Genomic DNA, 21,204 nt, shown 5'->3' with positions numbered 1-21,204 from the left:
TTAACCGGATTGAAACCGGAAGTAAAGGTGTACCCGAGTAAATATAAACCAATGAATTTCACCGCGCTTTTAACAAGCCTTGAAAATTTCCCGAATAATTTAGGGAAATAAATGCAGTCTTGTGCTTTTTGGGGGGATTCATTTAAAGCCAACACCGGTCAGTGATCTGCTCTTTAAAAAGGGGGAACTGATGACGACGAGGCGTGTGACGCACTTTGTAAATCTCTTAGCAAAGTCGGACTTTTATTTTTGAAACTCCCCGCCGGAAAGAGCTCGGTTTCTTCTTTCCGTCTTTGATGTCGAGTACGTGAGATAAAAACAAGTTCAGGCGCGTCGGCTCTCACTGAGGCTGTCAGCGCAGAAGAGAGTCGGAAGAGAAGTGGGCAGGTCACCCAGCGAGTTCACGTCAAGTAAAAACAAAACAACAACAAAAAAACGTGCGAACATGGCCAAGCCGCTGACGGACCAGGACAAGAGGAAGCAGATCTCGGTCCGGGGGCTGGCCGGGGTGGAAAACGTCGCGGACCTGAAAACTAATTTCAACCGGCACCTCCACTTCACCCTGGTGAAGGACCGCAACGTGGCCACCAAACGAGACTACTACTTCGCCCTGGCCAACACGGTCCGGGACCACCTGGTGGGCCGCTGGATCCGGACGCAGCAGCATTACTACGAGAAAGACCCCAAAGTAAGGCGCGCGGATGTCGCAGTTCTGCACGTACGCACAGCTGATCGGGGGAGGGGAGGGGGGGGGGGGTCGAGGGGCTGTGTACTGCAGTGTCACTACTCATAAACTGTGCGTGTTTGCATACATATGCATATATATATACACACACACACACACACACACGCACGTATGTATGTGCGCGCGCGCGCTTTGCCTCTCTGCTCTTTATATCCATTTATAGGCACGCTGCGGCTGCTTTGCAGAGTGCGCACCTCAGTCCTGTCCGCTCTGACATGTCCTCTCTGCTGGGGACACAATGTGCTTGCGCCTCGACGTGGTCTCCTGTGCAGCTCGGGACGACGCGCGGCCCCCGCTGCATTGCACGCGCGTTCAACAGCAGCAAGCGAGTTCATGGCAGAGACTCAACTGGTTGTTGAAACGTGCATTACGTAAGGGCATGTTATGGCCTCCATCCATCCATCCATCCACCCCCCCCCCCCCCCCCCCCACACACACACACACACACTGCATCACAAAATGGCCACCTCAGGTTTTATCAAAAAGACTGCTGGCGATAAACTGCATCCTTTCCAGTGATTCTCACAGTTCACTAGTGAAAAGCCCCACGCTCTACTTCCTGGTGTTCGCTGGACCGGAGGCTGAATATAAAGTGGTTTCAGTAATATAATGAATTCATCGTCTTCACTGCAGCGTCCTGACTTAACAACATTACCAAAGACCTGGATACGCGAAAGAGCCAGGTTTACTTCATATTGTTGGGATCTCCAGAATTTGATTTGATGCGGGTTTTGTCGGCCCTTTCTCGTGGAGATGTTCTGCGCTCTGCTCTTTGTTTAAAGTACTTTTTTTTTTACAGTGTTGTATTTGCAGACTTGACAGCCATAAGAAGATACGGTTGTTGGTTTAAGTCCCAAAAACCATCTCTCCGTAGTTTCACATCTTTCTTCATCTTCTTCCTGCAGCTCTACCGACAACAGCTTCCGTGTCTGTGCTGCATTTTATACGAAGGACGCTCTCTTCTGATTGGCTGACTCTTTGGTCTTGTAGCTTGCTTGCTCTGCGACTGGATGACCGCTCTCACAGCGTCCGTGCAGCACCCACTGCCTTAAGATGAAATAAGAAATGGAAATCTAAATTCATACCATACGTACATTAAGTACAGGAAAGCACTTACGTGTCCGTGTGGTTAAAACTGTGGCTATCTTTCAGGTTGCGTAACCACCGTTCCTATGAAGGAATGTTTCCATACGGTCATCTGTGATAACTGATCGAATGTCGAACTGACTTTTCTTTAGTAGTTGCAAATGATGTCGCATAATCCATGTCTGTAAAAATGGCCGTAGGGGGGGGGGGTGTGTGTGTGTGTGTGGCTGACAGTTGTTTTTAATTGGCTCTCTCGCACTTGTAATAAGTCTCAGTTTGAATACTTCACTTTGAGCTCAGGTGTTCCCTCATTAGCACGAGCAAACAGAATAAATGTTCATATTCTGAATATCGCCTCATTGTTACTTCAGCTGAACTTGACAAGCAAAATGGAAACTTTACATTTTTGACACCTCACCACTCAGAAACGAGACAAAAAGGAAGTTCTTCTTTGCTGCAAGCACAACAAGGCCTCGACCACGAAGCAGGCTCAACACACTCTGGACATCTTCCTGTTATCCTGCTGCACGGACACGTACACCGGCGGCAAACTGTAAATCAGTAACGTAACCAGTAATGACGTTACAGCTGGGCGGGCCACTCAATTTAACGAGCTGAATATCATTCACAGCGCATTCGAAGCACGACAGTGTTTTTCCTAAGCTTTGGCCCTGCGTCATCATATGATATAGCGTTTCCAAGGGATACCTGTCATTTGTCGGTTGAGTCTCAGGTCGATTGGTTGGAGACACCTCTGCTGGGTCGCGTTCTCCAGGCCCTGAACCTCTTGCAGTTTTGGTGAAAGCCGAGTCTGTTGTGGAGTTCGACGGTGATAAATCACTGCCCTCCTCCCCCGTAACCTTAATTACGGATTCAGTAACGTCAGCAGCGGCATCGGGCACCAACTCTTCCAATTTTGGCTTTTAAAAAAAACTCACAATGCACATTTGTTTTGCTTTTGTGAACTTTGTTTTTTCGCTCCCCGTTTTTTTTTTAAGCTGAAAGTACACGAGTGAACTCTTAAGCAACACATTTTCTGAATAAAAGCAAATCGGGGCGCCGCGGCAGATTTTTTTTTTAGATGGCAATGCAAACAGTCAGCCAAGTGCAGCACACATGCCGGGTTTTTATACGCTCGAGTGGAAATAGCTGTCAAGGCCGTGGCTGGACATTTCGGCGCTGGAACTGCGGTGGCGGTCTGAAAAACTCAGGGGGTTTCATACATCACGCTCAAGCGGCCGATCCCGTCGTCTTGCAGGGTGGCGTTTTTTTTTTTCCCCCCATGTCGTCAACACTGTGCCTGCCCCGAGCCGAAGGAACGGTGGGCGGAGATAGAAGCGGGTACTATTTGCATTTTCATTGTTTTTGAAAGGGTTACTTCTCGCGCTTTTAAGGCGTTGGGGTATTTTTTTTTTTTTATCTCTTGACAAAAACTTCCTATCATGCAAATTTGATGAATAAAGATGAGTTTTAGAGGTTTAATCGAAGCGCTTCAAACATCATAGTTTCACAACGCGTTTGGAATTTGGACAGATATTTTTCTGTGTCCGTGAACGCGAGCTGCTTGACACCGTTTTCTTTAAAGCATAAACAAAGGGACGCATTTGCCCGTTAAATCTGTTCAGCCTTTCAAGTATGCACTCAGCTCTTCTATTCATTCAGACCGCTGGATGCCGTTTTTCCATTCTCTCTTGAGGGGTTGCCAGTAATAGCTCTGCTGCTGCTGTGTTTCGACAGCTGCTGTTGTTTTCGACTGCATTGTGTTGCAGGGTCATTAGGGACACCAAATGGAGCACATACTTTTATGTTATATAATTAGTGTCCTCCTGACAGTTTGTGAAGGGTCTCGGTAGACATTTTTGGAAACTTTAAAAGGCCCCGTATTGATTTGCGGTGTTGTCGTGTCGTAAAACGGACTGAAAATCTTAACTCCTATAAAAAAAAAATTTAAAAAAAATTAAATGATGAAAAGTAGCTCTTTGGAACAACGTCAGACAGAACGAAAACAAATAATAGAAACTAATCAAAAACAAGTTAAGATGACTCCAATTAAACATGAAAGAAATAAGAAAAACAAAAAACTGCATTTTGATATACATGTAACATGTACTGAATTTAATAAATATGAACAAAAATATTATAATACAAAATTTGGCCTAGCGGGTAGAGATAGCGGATGGAGGAATAAATGGGAGTCCTGAAACATACTTTTATTATACTGGGATTAGTATAAAGGGATTATACTGGATGTGAATTAACATAAATATTTGCTATATTGAGCTAAATGGGTGATCAGTTGGAGCGAGAAACAACTTGATGTTTTGAAAGTCGCAGGTGTTACATAGTGCTGCATCTCTACAGCCAACCTGCCACATCTCTCCGAGTCCTATTGTCTTGTTGTTGTGTATTAGTTCTGAAGAAGATGCTTATTGTTTGCCTTTTTTTTTCTACTGCCTGACATTGTGCACATGCAGCTGCTTTGGAGTCGATTGGGTTTCGGGTGAAACTAGTATGTTAAATCTTGTATTTCATTATGCCCACCGTTAAAATGACCCCATCCAACCCAGCATTCACAAGGTTGCTCTCCTCCGCAGCGCGTCTACTACCTCTCCCTGGAGTTCTACATGGGCCGCACTCTGCAGAACACCATGGTGAACCTGGCCTTGGAGAACGCCTGCGACGAAGCCACGTACCAGGTGAGGAACACGGAGATTCACAACTCGGAGTCACTTTCAAAAAAAAAAAGTTGAAAAATACCCTAATTACTTCATGGATGGAAATTTGATTTAAAAAAAAAAAAAATAGTACTCCGTGAACCTGAATGCTACTGAGGCCTAAACAGCTAAAAGTAACGGTTAAAATAGATACTGCAGGCTACTGGATGCTGGATCATAAATCAGAGCTCAAACCATATTTGAATTTTGGGGGCGATATTGATATTATGGGGTAAAAAAAAAAAGAAATTCTGATATGAATATATTGGCTGATATCCTTTTTTTTTTTTTAAACACGCATTTTATGCATTGATCCCTTTTAATGTGATAATTATAATTCGTTATAAAAAAAAAATTAAAAAAAATCAGCTTCGAAATGTATTGATCCAACCTCGTCAATGCCTACAATAGGCTTAATATCTGCTGATTAAAATCATCCGGCCGATGTATCCGTCTGCCTCTACATGACATACCCAAATCTATTTTATACGACGCATCAGTATAATAACCAGATTCTTTGGTCTGCAGTCGGGGCACTACGAAAAAAAAACAGTGACTGGCCAGATGTTGACTTTAGTAGTGTTGAGGCCTGATTGTTGTCACTCGGCACTCCGGCGCCGTGTTCGCTGCCGTTTGTCGTGAGAATGTGTTTAATGTGTTCTTCAAGCTCGGTCTGGACATGGAGGAGCTGCAGGACATCGAGGAAGACGCCGGCCTCGGCAACGGAGGGCTGGGTCGCCTGGCCGGTGAGCTCTTTGCTTCCTCCTGAATTGGCTGCCGACAGACCGTGATGTGTAGTGCTCTGGACAGACGTGTCTCTCCACCCCCCCCCCCCACCCCCCCCCCCCCCCCCGCTATTTCCTCAGCTTGTTTCCTGGACTCCATGGCCTCTCTGGGTCTGGCCGCTTACGGTTACGGCATCCGCTACGAGTTCGGCATCTTCAATCAGAAAATCGTCAACGGCTGGCAGGTACGTCCTCCTGGTGGTGACGGTGTGCTTTCCAGCCGGTTCACGCGGGGTCCGACATCGGTGCCCACCGACAGCAAACAACCGAGGCCTCACGACGTCCCCGACAAAACACCAGCCTGTCAAAATAAGGGACAATCTCCACTTCCCGTCTGTGACGCCGACTAATAGGAGCACAGAGCGTTCTTCATCACACAACACGGCAAAGCACAAGACGAGCTAAACTCGCGTTGTCGTCTGGGTGGGTGACACAAACTGACGACATGACACGGTGACATTCACCACCTCACACAGTCTGAATGGTTAATTCCTCTCGGAGGCACATGACACACATTTCAGGTTTCTGGGCATCAGGAAACTAGTTTCACAGGATTCGGCAGGAAGTCCTTCTACTTCTCTGAAACCGGAGTTCTTCTGCAGTGCCATGAAAAAGTATTTGATGCACTGAAACAAAAAGGTCATCTAAAGTCATCATTGTGGAAAAAGTAACCAGCGAACTCATCTTTTCGTCTTTAGCAGCAACAACTGCAACCAAATGCTTCAATAATTCTGTCTCTGAGTAGGCCTGTCACAGTTATTACATAATCGTCCCTTTGCGATTATTTTAGCTGACCGCAATCATTTTACGTAATCGGGACTCTGGTTTCACTCATCTGTATGAAAACAGTTGGATAAAAGCAGCAGAAATGTCCTATTTAAATCACCGCTTCCACCGGGGTTTCCCTGATACATGCAACCCTCAAAGAGAGGTGTCCAGCAGTCCTCCCCCCAGCAGTCCTCTTTTCCACTTTCCACCCAGTCCTCTTCCGTAGGGCAGCTTTTATACAGTTGACAAACAGTTGACAGTCACCCCCATTCCCTTTTATATCTGCTTTCATATAGTAATACAGAGTTGGTTGTAGGTCACAAGATAAGGACAAGATAAGGGAGTTGTCAATTAGATGCGGAAAGAATCACTTGCAAGTAAGACAGAAAACAAAGGAAACTTTCCGGAGCCACAATGCAAACAAGAGGAAGGGACAAATCCTTTTTTTTTTTTTTTCCCCATCATTCTCCTTTTATTCAAGTTTATATGTTTTAGGTGTATTTGTGTACCAGTGTCCCCTGGTTAAAGTCCCTGAGGACTCTAAGAATACTAAATTAAATCATCTTTTGACCAAAACTGGTGGTGTATATACACGTTAGTCACTGTGTGGTCGAGGACACGACTGTGATGCTCGATATCACTCGACTTCAATGCCAGCGAAGATGAATGATACCTCATTGGGTGCTGTATTTGGTTCTGGCAGAACCAATAAATAGCACCCGGTTATGTCTCCACAGGTGGAAGAAGCTGATGACTGGCTGCGATACGGTAACCCCTGGGAGAAGGCCCGCCCTGAGTACATGCGCCCCGTCCACTTCTACGGCCGAGTCGACCACACCGCTGAAGGAGTGAAATGGGTCGACACGCAGGTTAGTTCAAGCGGAACCAAACCGGACCACCAGCACTCGACTGTCATTGCAAATAAAACAGAAATGTTATTTCATTGTGTAGCCTGGTCCAGCACACATATTGTCCTCTATAAATCACCTGTCCCAGAGAAACAGAAACCGAAAGAGACAAAGTTACATGATCTATTTTTTTGTGTTCCTGATGGCAAACCCTAATTTTGCATTTATCGGATGAACTGTTGTTAGATATCCGTCAACATACACTGAAACCTTATTTGGAAACAGCCAATCAAATGTCACATAAAGCCATAAGGACCCTCCCTCCCCCTTGCTTATCTTGATCAATATTGCCGTTGTTGTTATTTAGGTGGTTCTGGCTCTTCCTTATGACACCCCGGTCCCCGGCTACAGGAACAACATAGTCAACACCATGAGACTGTGGTCTGCGAAGGCGCCCTGTGACTTCAACCTCAAAGACTGTGAGTGTTGTCGTCTTTACAGTTAACTTACCACTGATATCCTGCAGCATGTTATGATCGTCAGGTAATTCGTTGCTCAATAACGAGGAAAAAGAGTGACGAATCCAAATATATTTCAAATCAGCCAGTTTACACATTTTGACCAGGACCTGAGAAGGTGAACATGTGGCCGATGTGATATATCAATATACACCGGTCGGGCTCTCGAATAGATTTCTTTTTTACTTTTTATAAATGCTAAAATGACCCAATAGTTTATTGCTGCAAAACCCAACAAACAAAGCGGAAAAGCAGAATGTTAGTAGATAAACATGAGTTGCTCAACCTGCTGTTGTTCCACAGTTAATGTTGGCGGCTACATCCAAGCCGTGCTGGACAGAAACCTGGCTGAAAACATCTCCAGAGTTCTCTACCCCAACGACAACGTGAGTGGATTCAGAGCTGCTCGTACACAACACACACAACACACAACACACAACACACACACACACACACACACACACACACAATTTCAACTGGGGCCTTATTAGTGCTGTTTTGGCCAACATTACCGGAAGTGATAAACAGAGCTTTAATTTCCTGACAGGAACTAATGTGCATGAACTTTCAAAGAAGTTCTATCCGTATATTGCGAGTTACGTTTTCCACAGAAGTTTTCTGAAGTATCAAAAAGTTCGACGGACTGAAACTCCCTCCAAATTTTGTCCATTTAAAAAAAAAAAAAACGGACAGCAAAGCCGACAGTCTATTAGCCATATAAAATGCCCATAACAATGCTGTGGAAAACAATCCACACCTGGAAAGTTCCTGAACCTTCAAAAAGTAATACTAACTCAAGAAAACTGAGAAAATAAAAACTCATATTTTTGATAGATAGTTTTGTGTAATAATTTTCGGATAGCCTGCGTTTGTTTTCCAGATGAACTGGTAAAGCTAATCTGCAGTGAGTAAACCAGAATTCTCACTTAATGATTCGTCCGGGTTAGAGCTGCTCAGGAGGTGCAAATGATCTCATTGTTTGAGTGAAACTTGAGAAAGTGCAAAAAACTAATTTAATTCTTTTCAATACACTCACGGTCGTTGCGATGTGGTTAATAGTTATTGTGGAAAGTAATCTTGGTTAACGTCATAAGTCTAATAGAAGAAAACTGTGTGTGTTGTCAATCAAGGGTCCAGAAGAAGCTGAAGTTACCAGGTAGTGAAAAGCTCTGATCTGCCCACCTTACCGTCCCTCCAGCCCCAAGCGGCACACAGACAGAGTTAAATGAGCTGGTGAACAGAGACGAACATTTAGCCGCTAAAGAGACCGGTTTTTTTTTTTTTTATTCTCAGGATTTAATTTAGAAAGATTTACATTCATCAACAACAAAACTCTGAATGAGCACTGTTGTTGCTCTGTTTCCTAACATGTCGACATGCAACGCTTGATGCACTTATGTCTTTTTGTTGTGGAGCTCTGCTGCCCCCAAGTGGCCCAAAATCCCATGACTATTCCAGCTTTCATGACTAATACGATTATTTTCTTTCTTCAGAGGTGTTTCTGGAATAACAATTACAACTGTTCAGCTTGTTACCAGAACGGTATGTAATATAGAAATGAAATGACAGTCCATGTTGCCTTTGTGCCTCAGTTCTTCGAAGGGAAGGAGCTGCGTCTGAAGCAGGAGTACTTCGTTGTAGCCGCAACCCTTCAGGACATCATCCGCCGCTTCAAAGCCTCCAAGTTCGGCTCGACGGAGTTTGTGCGACTGGACCTTTCTACACTTCCAGAGAAGGTGAGCGCTCCGTCGTACGGTGATTATTGTTGTCTTTGTTATATTGGCAACAGATTTAGTAAGAATGTTCACGATTAACCCTTCAACGTGAGAATTTATGACTTTAACTGTCAATCATAGGATATCTGACATATCTATTTAGGTGGGAACTGGAAAGCCACGCATCTGAATGTCTGCATGGCGATTGCCTAACGTGTAGTGTATTTAAACTTCGCTAAGAGTCTGTGTTGCTCTTTGAAACTCGTTCTGAACCAGAACATGAAGGCCAAAAAGTGATCTGTATGGAGCCCCCCCCCCCCCCCCAAAAAAAAAAATGGAAACATTTTATGCCATGGGAAATTACATTACCTTAACATGTAAACTATTTTGCAGAAAATTAAATTAAACTCTTTGATCTGCTTAAAAATAACTTTGTCATTTATTTCAAATTTTATTACAGTTAAAAACAGTCGTTTTGGCAATTTTTTTTTCTAAATGTTCTCTTATCAGTGAGCTCCTTTTTGTTAAACGCTCATATTGACTGGCAGCTCAGAGTCCGTGACGTAGGACACACTAACGGCACACGAGAGCATCAGCGGGAGAGAGAGAGCGGATACCGTCCGTCTTCATAGATGAGACGTAGGCCGGTGTGACGCCGTACATCGCTGGGAAACCAATTTCATCTACAACCCCGTTTCTGAGAAAGTTGGGACGCTGTGTAAAATGTAAATAGATACGGAATGATCGCAATGATTTGCAAATACCATAAAACCCATATTTCATTGCAGATGTACCAAAAGAAGCATATCAAATCTTGAAACGGGAAATTTGGTTGTTTTTATGAAAAATAGGTGCTTATTTTCACAAAAGTTGGGAACGGGGTGAAAAAAAGGCGGGAAAAGTTGCGTCAAGATGAAAAAAAACAAAAACACCTGGTGCTAAATTGGCCCACCTGCAGTCAAGACACGTGTCCAATTTAAAAAGAATTGGCAAATTATTAAAATGAAAAATACGTCAACAAAGACCTTGAGCTGTTGAGCAGCTAAAATGATATTTTAGGCAATAATAGGACAACTTTTAATTTGAAAAACTCCAGAAACTGGTCTCCTCAGTTCCCAAACGTTTACAGAGCGTTGTAAAAAGAAGTGATGCAGCACGGTGTTAAACACTGTCCCAACTTTTTTTGAGACGTGTTGCTGGCATCAAATTCAAAATAATCATTTTTAATTTTTATTTTTTTTTAAACAATAACATTTCTCAGTTTCAACATTTGATATGTCGCTTTTGGTCTATCTGCAATAAAACATTGGTTTATGAGATCTGCAAATCGTTGCATTCTGTTTTTATTTCCATTTTACCGCACAAAATTCGAGTTTGGTCGTCATTACGCGTTAGGATTTTGCGGCACTTAAGAACAAGGAGAACAAACACGAGTTTGTCAGATGTCGTGATGGACCAAAACCAAGAAGGCGCCAGCCAAACGTTGGCCCGCGGGGCCCCAAATCGGGCCGCTCCGTCATCAGCTGTTTCCTTTTCGTCTTGGGTCTTACAGGTGGCCATCCAGCTGAACGACACCCACCCTGCTATGGCCATCCCCGAGCTGATGAGGATCCTGGTGGACGTCGAGAAGGTCACCTGGGAGAAGGTATGTGGCGTTTAAACCGTGTGGTGGCGCTGGACTGTCGGCTGCGCGTGCGCCAACTGACTCGGGTGTGCGTCCCTCGACGCTGCGGCGGCAGTAACGGCGACGCGGCCAGTGACACCAGAAGGACACGTCAGTCAGAGCCTCGGGTTGGCAAACGGTGACGGGACGTAAGCAAACGAAACCTGCTGGTGCGGGATCGTCACGGCCGGAGAAACGTAGGACGCGCGTCCCGCTGAGCTTAATCGCTCGTTTTCGGCGTTTGCCCTCTCGTTGCGGGTCTGAAAATACGCGTGTTAAATAACGTGCGTGACGAAGATTTTCAAATATTACACAAAAAAAAAAAACCAACCTCCTTCATGCTCGGTTGAGGTGGAGAAGTTGGTGCGTTGCCGTGTAGCTTATTTCCGCCATGTTTCATACGTCGTCACTTTTCACCGTTTGACCGAAGCTCTGCTGATTACATCATCTTGTCGTGTCCTCTTCTTCTGCAATAAGACCGCCAAGTGGAGCACCGTCGGTTTATCTCTAATCACTGTCACTAAAGCTCGTGGGCGGAGACGCACGTTAATTCACAATCGTGGTTTAAACAAAGCGTTAGATGCCGGATGAAACCTTTCTACTGCGTGATATGTTGACCCGCCTTGTCTGTGGCTGTCGTCCGTGTCGAGGCCTGGGACATTGTGGTGCGTACCTGCGCCTACACCAACCACACCGTCCTGCCCGAGGCCCTGGAGCGCTGGCCCGTCGACCTCTTGCAAAACCTGCTGCCTCGACACCTGGAGATTATCTACGAGATCAACAGGAGGCACCTGGAGGTACGGGGGCGAGGTTTCTCATTTGTCAGCATTTTTTAGGCGTGAAGCTGCTCTCCTCTTATTTATGGAGCAAATTAGACTCAAATCAGATTGAATCAGTTCGTCTCTTGCGAATTCAGTATAAGACGGAGACAATGTTAGCCAGGTTTAACACAGTTTAACACGAGTCATCAGGGAAACATACTTCCCAAAATGTTAGATTTACCTTTTGAAGCTGCACTAATGACTGTTTTTTTTTTTTTTTTTTATATATATATATATTTTAAAAACTGAACATAACTATGCATGATGTGCGAGATGTTTCTTGTACTGAGGATTGTCACACCTCAGCTGAGCGTTTTAGCCTCTTCATGTCGTTGTTTTGCTTTTCTGGCCCAGAAACTTTGCTGGTTTCCAGTTAAAAAAAAACAAAAAAAACCTGAACTCGACCAGTCCAGCGGCTACAACACACACTCGGATAGAGACGAACTGACGAACATAAAAAGAAAAGACGATAAAAAGGCAACTTTTATTTTTCTGTAGCTGGTGGACAATACAAGGAGAGTGCATTTTGGAGTTATGCTCGTCTAGTGGACAGATGGACGTCTCCAAAGCGGTTGCGTACGTGTGTGAGATGATGTCATTTAACAAGGGCAGACAGCGGACACGCACAGCTTCTGTGAGTTTTAATACATTCGTCTTTTGCTACCGCAGCGCATCACTAAGCTGTACCCCGGAGACGTCGACCGTCTGCGCAGAATGTCCCTGGTCGAGGAAGGAGACGTCAAGAAAATCAACATGGCTCACCTGTGCATCGTTGGGTCGCACGCTGTCAACGGAGTGGCCCGCATCCACTCTGAGATCATCAAAGACACCGTGTAGGAAAAGCAGTACACCGATATTTCATTTTCATTTTCAACTTGCGCGTGAAGAAATCCAGCTCCCCGTGTTTGATGTTCGAAGGTGTTCATATTTGTGATTTGTGGTTCTCCAGGTTTAAGGATTTCTATGAGGCCGACCCTCAGAAGTTTCAGAACAAGACCAACGGTATCACGCCGAGGCGTTGGCTGGTCATGTGCAACCCAGGCCTGGCTGAGGTCATCGCTGAGGCGAGTAGTTCATCCCACAGGCTCGTTTACTGCGTCGTGAAGTAAGGGGAGCTTAGTTTGGCCACCGACGGATATGGGAGTAAAAGCCAGGTTTGTTTCCAGCCCGGACGATATCGGCTGATGGGTGGCTGGTTGGAACGTTTGAGTGGGCACGAAAGGGTAAACAGAAGACAAGTCTCGGTTTCGATGAAAACTAAAAGGCATATAACATCTTGGACAAAAAAAAAGAAATGCAAATAAATATTGGTAAATAACATCCAATCAATCAGGTAGTACTTTTTTTTTTTTTTTTTTTTATATCAACAATGGATCAAATAACTGTAATAGTTGTACTGACAAACCTACAGAGAATTAAAACACACTCAGCTCCACAAAGCTTTGTGAGCTTCTCTTCTTTTTGCTCCACAGTCAGCAGCAAGCTGGTGAACATAATGAATTATATAGCTGCTGAATATCTAAGTATTTATCTCAGGAGTCGGTGGAGACCAAAACAGATCATCCACATTCACGCCGTGGACGCAAACGTGATTCTAAATGAATGCCAACGTCGCGCCGTGTCTTTGTTTGCTAACATATTGACTATAATTGACCTTTTTTTTTTTTTTTTTTTTTTTTGGTAGTACGTCAAATTCTCACGGCTCAAAGAATCATTGGAAGCAGCTTTAAAGTTCAGTTGTGTGCCGCTAAAAGCGAGTTCAAGCTAAAGCTGACACTCTGAGAAACCTGCGAGAGCATCCAGCGGTTTCAATCGGTTTTTTTTTTTCTACGAAGTATTCTGTCTTTGCAGCAGCTGCAGCATCTATCCGCAGCAACCGCAGCTGGGATTTATGCAGTATTGTATTATTTACAGCCTCGCAAACAAAAACATTCATCAAAGGTAAAAATTAAAACTGCCGGCCGAAACACAGACCGACAGTGTTATTAAGAAGACTGGAAGGAACATTTAGGAGAATGTTTAGGGAAACTTTGAAATGATACAAGTTACAGTGGGGCAAAGACTCCAACTCACAACTCTACTGCAAGTTTATCGCATTAACTGTAAAAGACACAAATTCGTCCGGATGCCTCCTCCCAGTGAAACTGCTTCGACGTTCAGAAAACAAATCTGCGGACACGTTTTAGAAGAATATCTTCAGATGATGTGGTGATTTAAAAAAAAATATATTTTATCTCCAGAGGATTGGAGACGATTACATGCGGGACCTGGACCAACTGAAGCAGCTTCTGGACTTCGTGGACAACGACGCCTTCATTCAGGACGTCGCCAAAGTCAAACAAGTGAGAGCTTAAAATGGTCAAACGAAAGACTTCCGTTCTCTTTTTTTTTTGTTGTTTCTCACTCACGGCTCTCTGCTTGAACTCAAAGGAGAACAAGATGAAGTTCGCCGCCCATCTCGAGGAGCAGTACAAGGTGAAGATCAACCCCGACTCCATGTTCGACGTCCACGTGAAAAGGATACACGAGTACAAAAGGCAGCTGCTCAACTGTCTCCACATCATCACGCTGTACAACCGTGAGTGCTGCTTCTCGTTCTGACAACTTTACAGGGAACAAATATGGAGTCAGAGTTAAGAAAAACGCTTTTTTTTTTTCTTTTTTTTTTTTTTAATTAGGCATCAAGAAGGAGCCCAACAAGTTGTGGACACCCAGGACCGTCATGATTGGAGGAAAGGTGACTGAAATAACTCTAATGTTCTGGAGACATGCTTGCTTTGCTGTCTTTCCTTGAGTTAGAGGAAAAGATTTAATACATTGGCAAACAACTAGCCGGAGTTATGATGAGCGGGTAATTCTGCCCCCCTGTAAAGCCAAAACACATATTTGGTCAAAATGTTGTTGTTTTTTTTTAACATTTTGTCTCCATATTGGATGTTATAATCACAGAATGTATATTTTTTTTTTGGGGCGGGGGCGGGGGGGGGATACATCAGGGTAAAAACCCAACAGCATCACTATCTTGCCAGTTAAGATTTGTGTTAAAAAAAAATTTTAACCACTTTTTCCTGTTTTCTATCATTTGAAAAGTAAATAGCGAAATGCTAACTAGCCGAGCTCAGCCGCGTAGCAGTAACTGCTGTTTTTGACCGAGTTGGAATTAAGTGCATTTAAATCAAAAACCTTTATATATATTTGAAAATTAATTCATTAACCTACCTTATTACTAGAAACTACACTAAATTTAATCTATTATCTGTCATTTTCACTGCACCAATTGGATTGTCCAGACATACAGATATTGGTCCAAAGTGTTTCTTTGGTCAATGAAAAAAAAAAAAACTAAAATAAAGGAGTAGTTTGTAGGGTTTAGTGGTGTATAGCTGTGAGGCTACAGGTTTACAACCAACTGAATGCTCCTTATTTTACCTATCCTTTCGAAACACGGTGGCGCAACACGGAGCTCCATGGAAGAGAACCTGAAGGGCTCGTTTTTAAAGCAATGGAAACAACTATTCTCAGCTTCAGGTGATAGTACGCAAACGGAATTCTGTATTCCATTTCTGCCAACAGATCCCTCTGAATCCTACACCGGTCCTTTAAGATTTTACTCCTTCCCTATCTGTTCTACAGTTTGACTGCCCTCGAGGTCTTCGATTTGCTGTTAGATGCGTTTCTGAACTCTGGTTAGCGCTGGGCTAGCTGTTCCCCCCCCCCCCGGTTGCAGTCTTTATGCCTCTCAAAAAGAAAGTTACTGAGCACATTTACCAAAAGTGCTGACTTGCTCCTTTTTAAAAACGTTTGACTGTAATTTTTGCACCCGCCGACTAGCTGGAACTGAGTTGAACCGGGCGTCTCGGTTTGGACGTAGTGTTTCCCAACACGTGGGTCGTCTTTGTTTCCAGGCCGCTCCAGGTTACCACACCGCCAAGATGATCATCAAGTTGATCACTTCAATCGGAGACATTGTCAATAACGACCCCGTGGTGGGAGATCGCCTGAAGGTCATCTTCCTGGAGAACTACCGGGTCACTCTGGCTGAGAAGGGTAATGAAGAGAGTCATGCTATGATTTTATGATTTGTATTTTTTTGCGAGGTTTAAATTGCTGCTTAAACTTGATCTTTTGTCTTTTTCATTCGGAGCTTCGGGGTCCAGAAAAGTCCGCAGCATTTAAGTCTTGCGTCCGTCCTGTCATCGGGACACGGAGGCCTGAGCTGACTCCTCTGTCTTCCGCGTGTGTGTCTCCGCCGTGCAGTGATTCCTGCGGCTGACCTGTCCGAGCAGATCTCCACTGCTGGCACCGAGGCCTCCGGCACCGGGAACATGAAGTTCATGCTGAACGGCGCACTCACCATCGGCACGATGGACGGAGCCAACGTGGAGATGGCGGAGGAGGCCGGAGAGGAGAACTTCTTTATCTTCGGCATGAGGGTGCACGATGTGGAGGCTCTGGACAAAAAGGGGTGCGCTTGACGACAGCAACATACCGAACTACTACTTGACACTCCCTGAAATAACGACAGAGTTATTGCGCGCATAGCAGCAACTTCTGTGGAGCTTTTTCTAAACGGTTACATGTGCTAAAGCCCGTTTTATTTTCTTCGGTATCACAGTAATCTCATGATAGTTGCCTGTACGTTACAAACAGAAGCTCCTGCCAGTTTATTGCCACCAATGTGGAAAAACTCGGGCTCAAAAAAAACGTGACACAAAGAGAACCGCAGTCCCTGAGTGTAGCTGACGTTACGACAGACGGGCTGAAATCACATGAACTCGTCACCGCATAAACCAGAGGGAGTGAGACCGGCAGACGGGTCCAACGCCTGCGGGGTAATATCTTGACTAAAATCTTGACGAATTTTACAACGAGTGTGGTTGAATAAGTCCCGTCCCACTTCGCTACTGCATATCATAATAAACTGCACAACGTCCTTTTTTTTTTTTTTTTTTTTAGATGACACCCATCGTTTCGCTTTACGACGAAGTGTTTTCAACTAATCTGGTTTTTCAATCGCAGCTGACTTCTGCATTGTCTCCAACAACATCCCACTTTATATGAAAAATATTTTTTTTTAAAAACCATTGTATTTGTGGGCCTACCCAACAGCTGAGTTATTACCACATCTCACACGGGTGTATAACGCGAGTGCGAGTCCCCGGCCACCCGGTCATTCACCTGCTCTCTTCTTCCTCATATCCTGTCTGTCTCAAATGTCACCGTCAAATACAGGCTATGGCATTTCTGGTTAGCCCCAATAATGACCGAGATACGAACTTCAAAGAGAAGGCAATGGAATTACCCTGAAAACAGCCCAGGTTTTGAAGGGTTAAAGTGCCACTTTGTAGTAGTATGTATTCGTTTTGTTTGTCTAATATGTCACTATATATATATATTAGTTTCTATCGTTAACTGAAAAGTAAATTTAATTTAGAAGTTTTGTGTTATGTTGAAGAAATATTGTTTCCCCATGACTCAAGCAGAACTCTAACCCGTGTTTGATGACTGACTGTCGTCCTCAGCTACGATGCTTTGTCGTACTACAACCGTATCCCTGAGCTGAAGCAGGCGATGGACCAGATATCCGGAGGGTTCTTCAGCCCCGGCCGGCCCGACCTCTTCCAAGACCTCGTGAACATGCTGATGCACCACGACAGGTTGGAGCTCACTAACGCTGACACTTTGTCCGTACTGACATGTAGCCCACGGTCACGCTGTGTCATCACCGTCGTCCACCTCAGAGTGGAAGCGAGCCCGGTAAAGCCCCGCCTACCTACGAGACTGACTTCTTTAACATCAGCAGCACCTCTTACCAAACTGATAACGTTCAATAAAGTCCACGTAGGACTGGTTTCAAAATGACTTTAATACTTGTGATTTTTTAATTTTTTTTTTTTATTGATTTACATAGAAATTCATCGTCTTGTCCATTGTAACCGTACGTCTGTGCTGCAGGTTCAAGGTGTTTGCAGACTATGAAGACTACATCAAATGTCAAGACAAAGTCAACGCTCTCTACAAGGTCAGTATGTCAACAGAACAAAAAAAAAAGAAAAAAAAAATGTGATATGCGCTCTCTGCTCTGGTCAGTGGTGAAATCGTCTGCCTTGACCTCTGCTCACAAAAACGTGCGTAACTCAGGTGCTGATGCTGATCAAGTGACGTAACTTGGAACACTTATTATAGCTTTCCTCCTGTTCTGGACACGTTCCCGGTGCTGTGCACCGATTGATCTTCTGTGCGCCCACCCCTCCTCTCTCATTGTATTCACAGAACCCTGTAGAGTGGACCAAGATGGTGATCCATAACATCGCCGGCTGTGGTAAATTCTCCAGTGACCGCACCATTTCCCAGTATGCCAGGGAGATCTGGGGCATGGAGCCCACTCTGGAGAAGATCGGCGCTCCAGATGATCCTCGTTAAACCACAACACCCGCCTCCTCCACCTCGCTGTGTAGCCCACTGTGTGGTCTGACCACCAGAGATGAATCCTGTAGCTTCTTCACTGTGCACTGTGGCATCATATTCTTTACAATACTGATCCCTGTACAAGATCGACTGCTTCCACTTCACCCCGCACTAACACACGTTCAGATGGGCTTATTTGTTTTCACTCTCTCTGTACCAGCAGCGCATATTCTCAATGTTAGAAGGTGAAAACCTTGAATCTCCAAGTCTGCCTTTCAGGAGTTAAGATACAGCCCTGTTTTGACCCTGAAGAGGTTAAATCGTCGCTATTATTCAGTGAAATAGTCTTTAAGTTTAATTTCCCTGAGTGGTTTAAAGTGTTCATGACCTCCGTGTGATTCACTGGATTCTTCATTTACACTGGGAACTTTAATGATACTCCCTCGTCTTGTTTTCGTACCTAGTTGTGCCTCAAGTTCCAAAACCCCCTTTAGGGGTCATGTTTAGAAACTACTCCAAACTATGTTTAAAGTCAAAATTTTACAATGTTTTTTTTTTTAAGCACCACAGCAACATCAGGGACCGTATCTTCAGCCAAACTGGGACGATTTAAACCAAGATTCTAACTACATTCCCCTTCTACCTCTGAGCCCCTATGATTATTAAAAGCCAGCAGAAATTTAGATAAACCTCACCACTGTTATGGTTTCAAACCAATCATGTCTTCCCTGGAAGAGAGGAGGGACCCACTGGTAGGTGTAGACCGTAGCCTCATGGAAGCAATTACTGGATGGTGTTGGAAGGAATCCATGTGTCCATTCATCTTAATATTAATATTTCATATTTAAAGACTCCCTGACCGCTCTGTGTTTGTGGTGTTGGCTGAATGTATCTCTTTTTGTGTGTGTGTGTGTGTGTGTGTGTGTGTGTGTGTGTATTACTATTATTAACGATCTCCTCAGCATGTTTGTGTGTCTCATTCTGAAGTACTGTGTTCCTAAAAGTGACCTATGGCAGAAAATACAAAGCCTTCTCTGCCTAAAACCTAAGTGACTGAATTTATCTTTGGAAGATGTGTGTATTCTCTGCTGTACTTGTGTGTTGACACTGGATATCAGCTCCACCCGTGTACTGTTGCAGCATCCTGCCCTTCTTCAGCTACTGCACAACTGATTGCTGTGGCGCTGCAGAAACCACTGTCCACTCCTCTGACCCTAATATTGTCACTGTCTGTGTTTTCTTTTTTAACCAATAAATGACAAACATGATGATGAAGAATCTCTGTTCATTGTTGTCACTGCTTAAAGTCCATATATATAGTGTAACGGATACAACCCCTTTTCCAAAAAAAGTTGGGACGCTATGTAAAATGGCAATAAAAACAATGCAATGATTTGCAAATTACATAAACCCATTTAATTGAGAATGAAAAAAAAGCCCAAAGACAATATATCAATCGTTGAAAGCGGTGTGCTGCATCACCTCTTCTTTTAACAACACTCCCTAAAAGTTTGGAAACTGAGGAGACCAGTTGCTGGATTTTTCTAAGTGAGTGTTGTCCCATTTTTGCCCGATCTAGGATTTCAGCTGCTCAACAGTTCAGGGTCTCCTTTGTCGTATTTTTCATTTCATGATGCACCAAATTTTTTCAATGGGAGACAGGTCTGGACTGCAGGCGGTCAGTTTATCACCTGGACTCTTCTACTACGGAGCCACGCAGTTGTAATATGTGCAGATTGCGGTCCGGCATTGTTTTGCTGCAATAAGCAAGACCTTCCCTGAAAGACACGTCTGGATGGCAGCAAATGTTGCTCTAAAACCTGAATATATCACTCAGCATTGATGGTTCCTTCCCAGATGTACAAGCTACCAATGCCATATGCACCAATGCATCCCTGTACCATCACAAATGCTGGCTTTTCAACTGAGCGCTGATAACAAGCTGGATGGTCGCTCTCCTCTTTAGCCTGGAGGATGCAGCTTCCAAGATTTCCAAAAGGGATCTAAAATTTTGATTCGTCAGACCGCAGGACAGTTTTCCACCTTAAATGAGCTGCGCCCAGAGAAGGCGGCGGCGTTTCTGGATCATGTTTGTGTCTGGTTTCTTCTTTGCATGGTAGAGTTTTAAACGGCATTTGTGGATGCAGCGGTGAACTGTGTTCACAGACAATGGTTTTTCAGAAGTGTTTCTTATGTCAGACTATAATTTCCACTGAAGAAGGCTGTCTTCATTTTAAAGCAGAGCAGCTGGAGGGCCTGAAGATAACGGCAATTCACTATTGGTTTTCGGCCTTGTCCCTTGAGAGTTCTCCAGGTTCTCTGAATCTTTGAATGATTTCATGGACCACAATGACATCGCCAAATTCTTTGTTATTTTACGTTGAGGGACATTGAGCCTCATTCAACAACCGTTCTTAAGAAGAAATGTCTTCTTAAAACCCACTTGCGCAGTTTTTACAAAGATTCTGGCATTCACCAATGTTTTCTTATTCTGGATTTTTTGCTTGGGTAAGAACAAAATCCACGCACATTCAAGAGGACACTTACGCACATCGGAGTGCTGAAATGTTTGTGCCAACTAATTGGTTAACGCATTTTCTTCGATGTCCTCTAAAGACAGCACCAGGCAGCTAAGGTTGCTCAGAGTACTGTTTGAGGAAGTCCCGAACAAGGTCCAGATCCAGGAATTTGGTAGCAGAGAAGAGGGCGAGTCTGGGGGAGGGAACCGTGCAACTCTCTTTCGCGTTCTCTGTTCGGTTTGACTTTGCTGATGTGGACGGGTGGATCCTTATGGAACAGGGAAATCAGAGTCGAACCGCCACCGGGAGATCAAGAAGCCAGCTTGTAGGAGAAGGAGATAACTGACATTCGATTTTTAATCTTTGATCTTGAGCTGCTTCTCTCCAAATGTTTCCTCCAGATAAGGTGGAGGAACGTGTCCGGAAGTGCACCTGAAGTTGAATCCTCCCTGAGGAATCTCACCACGTTTTAAGAACTCTGACCTCACTGATTGGCTGTTTCAGGCCGTATTATTCAAACATGCAGTTGCGTTTGTCTGTGAGTTAAAGTAGGATGATTGTAGAATGATTTGCATGAATCTCTGTCAGTGGTTACTGAATAAAACCAGCAGCAG

The 21,204-nt window shown here is 44.2% G+C and overlaps 1 protein-coding gene across 1 annotated transcript; it reads left to right on the top strand.

Annotated features, from left to right (window-relative positions):
* The first annotated feature begins 290 nt into the window (after nucleotides 1-290).
* pygmb (phosphorylase, glycogen, muscle b) lies at nucleotides 291-19,349 on the top strand. Its single transcript, XM_069158995.1, has 20 exons — nucleotides 291-688; nucleotides 4,426-4,527; nucleotides 5,213-5,291; nucleotides 5,412-5,515; nucleotides 6,836-6,967; nucleotides 7,314-7,425; nucleotides 7,768-7,850; nucleotides 9,057-9,200; nucleotides 10,732-10,824; nucleotides 11,493-11,639; nucleotides 12,333-12,496; nucleotides 12,613-12,727; nucleotides 13,904-14,005; nucleotides 14,094-14,241; nucleotides 14,342-14,400; nucleotides 15,569-15,710; nucleotides 15,921-16,128; nucleotides 17,186-17,320; nucleotides 17,619-17,685; nucleotides 17,937-19,349. Exons 1-20 carry the CDS (start codon nucleotides 446-448, stop codon nucleotides 18,084-18,086), a joined length of 2,529 nt encoding a protein of 842 aa, XP_069015096.1. The 5' UTR covers nucleotides 291-445; the 3' UTR covers nucleotides 18,087-19,349.
* The last annotated feature ends 1,855 nt before the right edge of the window (nucleotides 19,350-21,204 follow it).

Source organism: Embiotoca jacksoni, unplaced genomic scaffold, assembly GCF_022577435.1.
Source record: "Embiotoca jacksoni isolate LCO1_2020_lvr unplaced genomic scaffold, fEmbJac1.0.p SCAF_24, whole genome shotgun sequence".
Lineage (NCBI taxonomy): Eukaryota > Metazoa > Chordata > Actinopteri > Embiotocidae > Embiotoca > Embiotoca jacksoni.
Note: the sequence above shows the minus strand (reverse complement) of the source record. Positions and strands in the feature narration are given on the sequence as shown.

What these genes read in the sequence shown, in the direction of transcription:
- pygmb (XM_069158995.1), top strand. Translation starts at nt 446, where the DNA reads ATGGCCAAGCCGCTGACGGACCAGGACAAGAGGAAGCAGATCTCGGTC. An exon ending in TGAAATGGGTCGACACGCAG is followed by an intron (nt 6,968 to 7,313) that starts GTTAGTTCAAGC and finishes GTTGTTATTTAG; the next exon opens with GTGGTTCTGGCTCTTCCTTA. An exon ending in ACGTCGCCAAAGTCAAACAA is followed by an intron (nt 14,006 to 14,093) that starts GTGAGAGCTTAA and finishes TTGAACTCAAAG; the next exon opens with GAGAACAAGATGAAGTTCGC.